We start from the raw sequence: 12,630 nt of genomic DNA, 5'->3' as shown, positions 1-12,630 counted from the left end.
GGCAGTTTTAAATACGTATCGAGAACGTAAAAGCTTTTATTTCCCTCCATTGTAAATGTACAGACCGAGGCATTCTGAATTTTATTCCTTTTTTTGTTACGTCAAAAGTTATTCGATATTTAATTCGAATGTATTTAATTCTGCGGCTGCACGAACCATTTAGGCAAAATGTAATTCTGTTTTCTACAAGTAATTAGAAACTGTTAGCGTTAGTGAGGCCTCAATGCTGCCGAATCTGAACTTAGTACAGATTGGGTCCATAACATCATCTGTCTGGGTTGAGCTTCTGACCCAGCAACTCCCTGCTGGTACGTCTGGCGTGATTTCCAAAAATTAAAAACAGAACGAAATTGAATCGTTCAATAAATCTTCCCAAACTACTCCTAAACTCTTTCGAATTTTCTGACTTAATTTACATTGGTAATTTCATTTCTTTTCAGGTGCATAAGGAAATTGCATGTCTTACTTGTGCCATGGCGAACAAGACTGTACGCTTGTGTACCGTGTGAATAATTTGTTGTTAATTTGACACATTTAGCAGGACCGTCGATGCAAGATTTGGTTGAAAGCACCAGAAAGGGGGCGGCTGGTGGCGCCGGTAGAAAGCTCTCCTGTAAGCTCGACATACTTCCCGTTGAAGTTGCCCATTTCTGCCTACGCTCAATCAACTCGAGGTGAGACGAATTGACAAGATTCAACAGAATCGAAACTGGTCTCCAGGGTGCTCGAGTTAGAGGCGAGGCCGGAATGAGGCATAAAGTCGTCTTAATCTACTCAGATTTTTCTCGCGAATATTTTGCAATTCGTCGTCGTGGCATCCGTTCCTTCAAACCGGAAATCGTTCTGAATTTGTTCACGAAGTTTATGTTCCTAACACTGGTTAGTGAATCGTAATATTATCGTCCGCCTGAACGGTTTCAGAATGTTCATTTCCCCCCCATTTAAACTGCACGGAATTTTTTTCATAAACTTGAACTTTCAGCAAAAGTTCTTCTCTGTGCTATTAGGGAATCATCAGAGGGACCTAAATTAACTCAAAATAGAAACTAAATTGTGAAGTTCGGTAAGGTCGCGAAATTATGTTTGGAAACAATATCGGTCTGGATCCCGCGCAGATATTTCGAGTTAATTCCTTGTTTCCAGTTTTAAAATTTGCATTTTAACGAGAAAATTATTTACATAAAGGCTGGGTTAGATTAAATTGCCTTTAGATTGGATTATGTTCAAAATTACCTTGACGGATGGAATTAAATTATAGGTAGTGAAGTATATGCACAAGGACGAAGTTGACCAGCTTCTTCCCGTTCTCAGTTAACTGCACCTTTTTGGATCGATTCGAACCACTCGACCCTCGATCCAATCAGATATGATGCTATTTGACTTTTAGTATAAATTTAACTTTGAAAGCTATTTCACGTTATTATTGTATAATTATCACGACTTAACTATTAGCCAACGTTAGATCTGTGCGCCAGGGGCTTCTCGGTTGGGCCCGAAGGGCCGAGGTCCCCCATGTGACGTGGGCCCTAGGAGATACCCTATCAGACATGGACATTTAGACACTTCTGGAAGATATTCTATAACGCTAAGACGCTTTAATGCAATCACCTGAATCGAAATTCGATAATACGACAAAGAATATTAATTTTTGTTGAAATTCACTATAACAGATGTCTGCTGGCAAATACGCTCAATACGTGTTATAAGGATGGAAGGAATAATCCTCCCAAAGCGAGTCCCAAAATGCCGTAGTCTCAGCCTCTCTATGATACTTCAGCTCCAAGTTTTCTCCTATATCAAGATATTGCAAGTTATCTTTATCCAACGGCTCCCATATTACGTTTTGCAGCAACTCAGCGGAATCATCACCAGGCGTAGGATTTCTAAAATTATACAGTGTGTAAAAATATGACCACCATTAATCATACAGGATGTCCATTTTGAGAGCTCCACGATGAGGATCCCGGCAGCCGTAGGATATACAAAGTCCGTTAAACTGGAACAATTTCGCTCAACTTCGCCTGAATTTAACCGACCTCGTATCTTTTATAATTATGGACACCGCCATAGTTGAGCTCCAGAAACGGGCATATATTTATACAAGATATTCCTTAATGTCGTGCTAATATTTCAGGGTGTGAGTCCTCAGGTCGGTTCATGAAGGAAAGTTCATATGACCGTATACCCGCAACGGCACGAGCTTTTAGCTCCAGGATGTTCAAATTTTTCCTTTTCAAATCGTTACTTATATATTTGTCAGAAAGCACTCAGATGCCACTTTCAGATCTCGTGCACGTTAATAGGATATAAAACCTCGTATTTAATGAGAAAAGTAATTCTATTGCTCAACCAGTAGTGTCCCTGCATGCATGTGCTCCAATCAAACAGGTGGTACGCCATTGACATTTTAAAGAATAAAAACAATAAAAATCGTCTTAATTTGCTTATTTTAAGGGTTTACTATAAGTTGTTATTCGATATTAAATATTGTTTATTTTATAGTTTATTAAAAGAGACCCTTCCCATGTGGCACCGATCCAGCTAATCAGGAAAAATATTCCCACGAAAAAATGACAGTGGCGTACCACTTTTTTCGCAAATAATAACGGAAGACGTGCGTGTAAGGATGCATCTGGTTGAGCATTAGATTATTCTGTTATTAGAATATGGGGTTCTATGTCCTGCTGACATGCGCCAAAATTGAAAGCGACATCCAAAATGCTTTCTGAGAAATTTAAAAATAACGATTTGATAAGAGAAAATTTAAAGATTGTGCAGCTAAAAGTTTAGGTCATTGTGGACGTATGTTCGTATGAACTTTCCTTCATGAAATGACCAGAGATATCCCGCTCTGAGATGACATTAATGAACACTCCGTATGTATTTACTTGGTCTTAGCAAAATTCGTCCATAGTTTAACCAGCCTGCTCCTAGTAAGATAGTCAGCTTCGGTTTCAATGGGTTTCGTGGAAATATTGAATAGGTACCCCACTTCATCGGCATGACCTACTTCCCCGCATCCTACAATAAAACTTTTTTTTTTAATTATTTTCAAAAATCAACGATTTTACCAGGGATTTTGAGTCTTTCGGCACTGCGCGTTCCCACAAACGAGAATTCGTAAAAGTAAACGTTGCTGCGCTCAGATTGGAGAACTGCGTGCTTAAGTGCAGCTCGCACAAATGTACTGTCGCTAAGTAGCTACAATTTTTACTTATTAATAAACTGCACGAGTTAATAAAACCCCTCTTTCCGTTACTCTAATCAAAGAACCAGGATCATGTTGAAAAGTGTCGTTTTCAGCATAGGCTTCTTTTATCAATTTCGTCACTGTGTCATTCGAAACGTCGTCTTTTAGATTCATGTTAGGTAACAAAAGAATTGGATTGGCATCGTAATATTGGGCCAAATTATCAACATCCTCCATAGCTAAAAGAGTAACGGTCAATTGCCTTGACCCATTTTTACCCTGCAACTTACTCTTTACCGCAGTCAATTGCTCTTCTGAGTTGGTCCCTATGATAATGGGCACATTCGTCACATTTCCAATCGCAATTTCCTCATACAAAGGCCGACTTATGAACGGAGTTGGGTTGTGCTCTTCTACTTCAATAATCGGAATGAACTGAAATGGAGATGGGGTGACTTAAAGTTAAAAGAGCTAGCACTTGACATACGGGGGCTGTATAGGAGTGCATTGCCAAGCTAACATTAATCAGTAGCTGAGCATCAGCTACCTGCAAGACTTCCTTAATTGTTTCTGAAGAACTTTCGTCCGTGATTGTCGGATCTACTTGCCTCGCTACTTCTAGTGCAATAGCTCGAGGGTTCGCTTGCTGGTAATTCACCAAAGCGGTACCACTTTGCATTATGGCGCCCTGAAACAGGTCTGAAACATTAAGTCCAGTTTAGGTCATCTGGCGAGTCTGTCGGTAGTAGTGACAATACTTCTAGACATTGGGCTGATAATGTGATAGCCAACAGATATGGCCCCAGCACTTTCGCCGAAAATTGTAACGTCCATAGGGTCTCCACCGAAGAAGGCTATATTCTCTTTAGTCCATATCAAGGCAGCCCGTTGGTCCTTCAGTGCAGCATTTCCGGGCACGACGCTGTCTTCGGTTGATAGGAACCCAAATATATCTGAGACAAGTAGTGATTTATGAAAGAGAATAGAGCGTGATGTAAAGCTTACCGAGTCTGTAGTTGAATGTTACCACTATGACGTTTTCCTCTAGTAGGGCGGTGGGGTCGGTGAACGAGAAGTCTCCAGTTCCAACTATGAAGCCTCCACCATAGATCCAGAACATGACGGGAAGTCTGGCCTAGAATAGATAAAACCGGGTATCTTTAAGGCATAATGCGTTACTTTTCCCTACAATTTTAGCGGGTATTTTTCATATACAAACTCTTTCACTTATAATCTGTGTCCCTTTAGCGAGTGGCAGAAAATCACATGTTACCAAAAACACATACTGCTTTAAGTTTCAGAATTTTTTTTTTGTTTTTTTTTTCAGAAAAGCACGTCCAGTTCTCAGAATATTTAGTTGAAAATAAAAGCTCACATTTGCTATGTGAGTCCGCATTAATTGGTCAATTTAAAAACATTCGGAATGATATTTCCGACAACAGTTCCATTTCGCGACCCCAACTTTCTGTGATAGACGTGCACTCACCGAAATGTTTGTTCCTTGATGAATTGAGAAATTTTTTCCTCTCATACATTTTTCTGCATCTATCACAGGTGTTGCAGTGGTTTGTGCAAGTCTCAGAAAAAAAGCTCGATTTACCATAATTCTCGAGTAAATAATCGAAATGACGAGTATTGCATAATCTTGAGGGCAAGCGAACAGAGGAATGAGCAGACCTCTGATGAAGGGGGTTCATGGTAATGAAGACCTATTCGCATTTTCTCACGACCAGCTCATGTATTCAGCAGTCGCAATTACAGAAACTGTCACGCGTTGGATACCGAAATTGTCAAAGTTGTCAAAAATTTTGAAAATTCGTTTCCGAATAAATTCATTAAACATTATCCAAATTTTTTCAAAAAATCCAACAATATGGTCTTTTATCGAAATTATGTAAACAATTGATACTAAATAACACTGTTTTGCACTTATCCACTGAATGTCACGGGAAGATTAAGTGGGCACTTCACAATTTTCTTTATAATTTTCCTTATTTACTTACACTTGAATTTGCTGGAATTGGAGAGTATACATTAATGTACAAACAATCTTCGCTATATCCGTACGTTGGAATAGGATCACCTTCATATGATCCAACAAAAAGGCACGCCGGAGAATCTTTAGATCCATCCAGAATGTCGGTCCAGGAATCGGGTTTAACTGGTGGCTGAGCAGAACAATATATTATAAGTGAAGAACAAAGCCTTTGTATACAGGGTGTTTCATAAACATATGGACAAACTTTCAGGACATGTAAAGCTCACAAAAACCAATATTTAGATCAGAGAAAATTCAGTTCGAAATCACTTTGTTTCCAAGACACGGGGTGTTTAATCTCTGATTATTTTTTTTTTATATCTCAAAAATGGTTTCGGATGAGGACGTGAAATTAAGCCCTCGCTATGCCCGGATAAATGTGGATATTCTTGAGTTGGCATATACACAGTGGCAGCGGTACGGGGATCCAACAATTTTAGGTGCATTAATGGCTCGGAATTTATCGAAATCATTCTTTGGAAGAAGAGCGTTCTCTCGCGATAAGTCATGTTTTACACGTGTTTATCATCATATCCACCATTTCTAATAAAAGAAAATTAGATTGATTGATCGTAAAGAATTTAAACAAATTGACCTTGAAAATCTATTACGGTTTTTTGATAGGAACAAAAATGAGAAATTATGTTTTATCTTGAAAACGACTACTTGAAGAACGAAACACTACGAGGCCTTTGTATTAAGACGTAATGGAATATCAAAAATATATATTCGTATTTGTCGAATTTCGAACATTCGAATAGCCGCAGGGACACTACTGGTGCAGGTGTAAATGTTCGGCCTACTCCAGAACGTGCACATTAATTTGACCACAACGTGTCCCTAATTCCATGCCCTTATCCCGAACCGTCGTTGAAATATTAACAAGAAAATTAAATATATATACAGGGCATTTCAAATTCACTCCTCACCATTAGGACCTCGGAAACTGGAGGAGGTACGAAAGAGTTCAAATGGGAGCAAAATTTCGTAACTCAGCACTTAACTAAGTTCCGTTTTCAAGCCTTGACTTGGCGAGTGTTTCCGAAGATATCCGAACAAAACGAAAAATCGGAGATTTTGATTTTATATCTTTAGCGTTATTGAACAAGAAAGCCAAAACCAGAAGCACATTTCCATTGCCACCTTATCTCAGCTGCACAGAAGCTTTCAGATTCGCCATCCGACGTTACGTTTTTCAGCTACCGTCATCAACTTTATTTCTTCCTATGGGCGCGACACTGGATTTTTCAACAGAAAAATAGTCGGATGGCAAACCCGAAGACGTCATCGTGTAGCTGAGAAAAAGCGGCAAGAAAATGTGCTTGCGGTTTTGAACATTTTTGTCAAATAGCATTTAAAAAAATAAAAACGAAATCTCTAATTTTTAGTATTTTCCGGATATTTTCCCGAGTAATCCTAACATTCAAATTTTGAAAAAAGTATTGGGTCAAGCCCTAAATTACGCAATTTTGCCCCGATTTGATACAAATGCCTCTTCGTATCTCCTCTAGTTCCCGAGTGGAAGAGGGTCTAATTTGAAACGCCCTGTATGTAAGAAATTAAACACTGCATCTTGGAAACGAAGCGATTTCGGACCTAACTTTGTTCAATGTAAACATTTGTTTTTATGAGCTCTTCATCTCCAAGCTCATTGTCGGTGTCTTTCCGAAACACTCTGTATAAGGGCTTTACAAGCCCTGACACTCCAATATTGTTATCTAAATGAATTAACCTGAACTAACATGAAGTAATAGACGTTTTTAGACATTAAGGGATGTTATGAATGTGGCACGGTATATAGACGTGCCGATACTGAAGTGTATATAATATTTTTTTCCTAGGAACCACGGATGAATCGTAATGATCGCTTTATGCGCGCTAGGCATAAAACGTCGATTATGATCCATGCTCACGAAAATCGGTTTGTTTATTTATCAGATCGAAGTGAAAACAGTCTTGTTTATCAACTTTTCAGCGTGCCTATAACGGCCCTTCTGATGCATATATTATGAGCATTAGGGAGAAAATGTTAGGAAGATTCAATTCCGGCAGGTCTAAACGCTATGAAAAATTCATAAGACACATACAATATTATTACTGTACTTCCAATATAAGTACCTGAAACCGGAGATCCCCAAAAGGTGGCTTAGCGTAGGGAATGTGTCTCCAGGTGTAAAATTCTCTTCCATTTGGAGAGGTGAAAGTAGTACCTTGCACCTTTCCACCTTGGGTCTCCACTATAAGATCATCTGCCTACAATTGTAGTGCTGTCTCAAGATTAAGGCCAACAAGCGAAATGTAGCAACTTACTGCAAAGCTTGGCGATAGAAGCCCAAAGAGAAGAACCACAGTCCATGACATGGTGACACTTTCAATCTGTTTTTAATATGTTTCGGGCAATAATGTGAATATTATGGCATCATGATTTATATTCGGTCTATCATCTGATAAAGAACAGATAAGAAGTGATAATAATAGCTGTTTTAATGGTAACTTAAAGAGACTCCAATAATACATCATCTAAGAGCTTTGAAGTATTTTAGCATTTCGATTTATTTTTTATTACTTGTACTTGTAAGTATGCGGTAATGATATTCCCGAATATGTACTCACAATGTGTTCTCTACATAATAATCAATTTATTAGTCAAATTTAATTATGAAAAAATTGCTGATGAAGTAAGCGACCTTACTCAATTTCATTCTGTATTTATTTAAACATTCATTTTATTATTAATCAGCTGCAATCAATAAAACAGGCGCAAAGGGCTTGTAAATTTTGATTTCCTCCAAATTCGCATTTATCGCGCCAGTTTATGCAGAAGCGACAAAAAAACTCGAAATATTTCTCCTAGGAAGTAAATATTCTGTTCAATTAATTTTTGTTTATACAGGATGTCCCAAAAACAAGCTATACGACTCCTTTAAGACGTAATTAAGGAGAAGACAAACAAAAACAAGCGCTCCGTGGGCTAATGCCCCTACTGGCATTAAACTGCAGGGTGTCCCAAACAAAGCAAGTTTCATTGAGATTATGGAAAGAGTAGAAGATGCAGGCTGGTATAAAGTTTAAAGCATGTACGGAGCCCATCGGAACATGATCTCCTCACTCGAAACTTTCTCTGACAACCGCGTGTCGGATGATATTCTGTGAATTTTTTCCGAACTTGCAGATATCCAGCAACCATCCCCATTTAACTCAGTTTATTCATAACGCCCTGTATACAGTTATTCGTTATTACTTTTCAAAGAAATAATTCGTGTGCAAGAACTTCCCCTAGCTGCAATAAATACCAGTGTTACACAGGGTGTCCCACGAATGCGGACCTGTATCTGTTTGTTTAAAACTGTGAATAATAAAAGGCCGGAATTTAGGTGTAATACTAAAGTAGAGGTGATTTGTTGATTGAAAATATTTTCTCGAAAATACCACTTTCAGTTACAACGGAAATGAATTTCGATTCGCTTATTTTAAATTGAACCCCTCTCCATTATATTACATTTCGCTCCTGCGGAACATTACGAGTATTTTTTATGTGCAATGTTCCATACATAAATTTTGTGGTTTTCAATATTTAGAATTTTCTAAAAAAAAAAATGACCGTCGGCACTCGCGAGAGTATTGTTGGGCGCATGCCAGTAGCATATATCAAAAATTCATATTCGATAACGGCCACTCCACCATGACGTAAAACAAAATGACAGGTGACAAGTGAGTGTTCTATAACACACCTGCATCTGTCAAATAACAGGCGCTCTCGAAGGAAAAGCTTAAAATATCCGTGCGCATGTTCATGTTGGAACTTCAAATCTGACGTGTCGAGACACTGACAAGTTTACAACGAAAAAAAGCCGAAATTAGCCAAAACTAAGTGGGGTGTTTTTGTCGAGTTGTAAATTTTATATGTTACAAGTTTTGCCGAATCGCGATGTATCTGCAGAAATAGTATGAAGGTAAAATTTGTACCGCTAGGTGGAGGCACCTTGATGAGGTACCTACTTGTTAAACCACACACTACGATTAATTCCTCATCTCACGTGTTGAACCTAACAATAGCACGCAATGTTTCATTAAGTGTTACGTTGTAGTCATCTAAATTTCAACATTCGGCCTGATCCACAATAATCCGGCAATGTCCGAATTACATTTCAATCGCATCATCAAAGGGAGGCAATATACAACTAGGCAACTAAGCAATATCCTTTCTTTACCGTTAAACTCAATTTCTTCCAACAAACACTTTCGAGAGTAACACTTGGCCTTTGGGTTACGAACCCATAATCGTGCAATTAAGCCCTAAAAATTCCAGGAAAAATACTCCTTCCATGATTCAACTTCTTGAAGCCTGCACTTAAATGCAGACAAACACTCAACGCCGAGGATAACAAAGACAGGGCGCTATTAAAAAAAAGAGAAACCCTGCATCTGCTGTGAAGTTTAAGTGCAAATTAAATTAACATTTCTAAGTTGGGTCAACTTCGTCTTCGAGATAATCATTTTTAATCGCATTAAGGGCTTAAATCCCGGCGAAGTTTCGTTAACGTTCACTTTCGGGGTTAAAAGGGGACATGTCGTACATGAGGAAACCTTATATGGAAAGTTGCAGGGATTGAAAGTTGCAGCGTAGACACTGGTGGTAACTGCCGACCAGAAAATAGAAAGACAGGAATTTCTGGATAAACAGATCTAGGTCCGGTTAGAAGTCAGAAGGCTTAAACGGAAGTTAAGATTAGGCATAAATTTATGCTGTCGGTCCGTTTAAACTTGCTCTAAGTGTCCGGAACTCAGCCTTTCGCCTCCGAAGAATTAGGTTTAATGATATTATTCTTCCTTAAACATATTATTGACGTCCCAAATAGCATTTTCACGTCGGAGCGACGTGGCTTCTGCCGACGTCGGCGGGCAACGTTGTCACGACCAGGTGCCGGCTTTCTTCTACTAAATAAAGAATCGAATTTCTAGTCCGGCCGACGTCAGATCCTGACTTTACCTTAGGCAGACTGGGTTCCAGTAATTATACATTTATGGATTTTGTCTTGATTGATGAACGCTTGAGGATTTTTGTAAATATGTTACAATCAGGACAATCTAGGTGGGACAAGTTTCAAATGCACATCTTATATAACTGATTTATTAATAAACGCCATTTTCTTTCAAGTATAAACGCAACGTTTAATAAAATTTTAAGAGCGCATCTCGCTTCAGCTCATTTCGGCTCAGGATCGCGCCTTACAGAGGTTAATAATGGTACATACATATATGGTTCATTAGACAGAATAGGACAAGTAGGACAGGTGGCCGAGTATAACCACCATCCTGAGATTTTAAATTATTTATTTACATAACTAGTTGGGAAATGCATTGTGTTTGTCGCACCGCACATAATCGCAAAGTAGCTTTTCCTAATAAATTTCAATTCTGATTTTTTCTAATCTTGCTGTAAAGTAGAGAAGAAAGCGCAAATTTGATCTTATTCAAGTTGTGTCCTGAGCCTGTAGAACTACAGCACCTGTTGCTGTTACTGGTACCATTTTTAACCCAATTGCGAAATGGGAGTATTTGGATCCATTGCGTAACCAGTGACAAAGTGAAACTCGTTTATTCGCTTTATTTGTGGACATTTTAAAAAATGTATTATTTTTACTTAATTAACGTTTAAACTATTCGTTAATTTCATTTAGATCATTCAAGTCATTCCGGCCTCATTAAAAGCTCCTTTCTCATAATAGGCTTTCTTGCAAAGATACTCGAGTTCACTCGCTCTATCCACAATACCCGAGAGATGTTCGATTGATGATAGGTCTGGAGATCGGGGAGGCTAAAATAGCAAATTCATTTTATTTCATCGGCAGAAATCCATAGTAACTGGAGCCACATGTGGTCGTGTATTATGTTGCTCAAAAACTGGATTGCGCATTGGTTTGAGACAGGGCAAAAAATGTTGCTCTATGACTTCTTGGATGTACTCTTGAGCGGTCATATTAGCTTTTCGTGAAAACCAAGGATGACCTGCTTTTATGAGCTATTTCACACATCGTTAGTCCTACAGTCTGCCGGACATGTCTCTGGACTGAAAATTGAGTATAAAAACAAACTAAGTTTAGCAGTTTGTAGCGTTTATACAGAAGTATGCACAGCGAACATGAAATAGGTAACAAAATTGCTTAATTTGCAAGTAAAGCTGCTCTGCGATCATTCCACTTAACTACACAGTTTGCTTCGAAGATGCTGAAGTGTTTTGCCTATCTTTGAATACAATCAATTAAATAACTACAAAGCCGATTTGCTTGCAAATTACCATTCAGTAATTTTTGTATTCCGCAATTTATTACATTTACCAGCTATTATTTATCCTAGATTATTATTAAATACCTAAATGACGTAAATTGTTAATTGATATACATAGTTCCCTGTTTATGGTTAAAAATTAAACGCTATGTACAGATCCGTAATAGAAATGTTCTTAATCGAAGTCAAAGGAAAAGACTAAAACGCAGTTAAATCATAAAGTGTTTACATCGTTGAATTTAGACTAAATAGAAGTTTCAGAATCTGATATCAGAACATCCGAGTCTTATTTAAAAAAATGAAGTCGACGATGGTTCCGCAAAGACGAAGCTTCGGATTGAAAAACTGGCAATGCCACGTTAAAGGACGAGTTAATTACGAGTTAATTACGAGTTGCTCTGGAGAAGAGTGATCGGTTTTGGTCTAGGTGCCAGAAACGCGCCAGAAAAGAATGTAAAATCGAAAAATCTTTTTTTTTTTAAATATCTTAAAAACCAAAAGTGTTTTGGAAATTTCTAAACGCCATTTTCTTAGACCGTTAATTACACAACTTTTCTCCCATTTAACCAAACCTGTATCTCTTACTACAGCCAAGATTCCCGCAGTGGCCCTCCCTGCGCCGGTCACAGTGTATGCCGAAGGATCTAACTCTATACTCAGCTTCACATGTCTTCAGATAGAATATCGTGCATTTTCACTGACTATGACCCACCCTTTGTTTAAACTCCTGCCCTTTCCGTCCCCATTCCCTCTATGTTTTGCCAACTGCCTCGAAATATGCTCTATGCCCATAAACATGCCTCATCTCTGGCACGACATTTATTGAAATAAATACGTCATAAAAATTAAAAATGGAATAAGACTCGTACATTATTTTTAATTCTCTCTGAATTATTTACTAGCGAATTGCAATTAAAACAGCATGTAACATAAACAAATTACGGAAAGCAAAGTAGGAAAACCAATTAAGTGTTGTGGACCAGTGTAGCTTTTAACGTAAGCTCGAAAGTTTTGTAATTAAAATCCGAATGGACGCTATTTAGATTGGAATTCACCTAGATTTTGTTGTCCTTTTAATTCATCAATTTAATAGAACCTCTTCCTTGTATCAAGT

At 38.2% G+C, this 12,630-nt stretch overlaps 2 protein-coding genes across 2 annotated transcripts in view; one reads left to right on the top strand and one right to left on the bottom strand.

Annotated features, from left to right (window-relative positions):
• The window catches only part of LOC136347682 (lachesin-like), a 210,315-nt gene that overhangs the window by 80,380 nt on the left and 117,305 nt on the right, over positions 1–12,630 (top strand). The window lies entirely within an intron of this gene.
• LOC136347681 (carboxylic ester hydrolase-like) lies at positions 1,574–7,644 on the bottom strand. Its single transcript, XM_066297902.1, has 11 exons — positions 7,539–7,644; positions 7,347–7,481; positions 5,194–5,358; positions 4,196–4,325; positions 3,949–4,143; positions 3,678–3,889; positions 3,481–3,625; positions 3,260–3,429; positions 3,072–3,201; positions 2,889–3,021; positions 1,574–1,883 (listed from the first exon to the last, which is right to left on the bottom strand). The coding sequence occupies exons 1-11, from the start codon at positions 7,587–7,589 to the stop codon at positions 1,691–1,693; spliced, it is 1,659 nt and encodes a 552-aa protein (XP_066153999.1). The 5' UTR covers positions 7,590–7,644; the 3' UTR covers positions 1,574–1,690.

The sequence above is a fragment of the Euwallacea fornicatus genome, chromosome 29 (genome assembly GCF_040115645.1).
Source record: "Euwallacea fornicatus isolate EFF26 chromosome 29, ASM4011564v1, whole genome shotgun sequence".
Classification (NCBI taxonomy): domain Eukaryota; kingdom Metazoa; phylum Arthropoda; class Insecta; order Coleoptera; family Curculionidae; genus Euwallacea; species Euwallacea fornicatus.
Note: the sequence above shows the minus strand (reverse complement) of the source record. Positions and strands in the feature narration are given on the sequence as shown.

Coding starts and splice junctions, on each gene's coding strand:
- LOC136347681 (XM_066297902.1), bottom strand. CDS start 7,589: ATGTCATGGACTGTGGTTCTTCTCTTTGGGCTTCTATCGCCAAGCTTT. Junction 3,890..3,948: donor TATCAGCCCAATGTCTAGAA/GTATTGTCACTA, acceptor TTAATGTTTCAG/ACCTGTTTCAGGGCGCCATA. Junction 3,202..3,259: donor ATCCTGGTTCTTTGATTAGA/GTAACGGAAAGA, acceptor TAAAAATTGTAG/CTACTTAGCGACAGTACATT.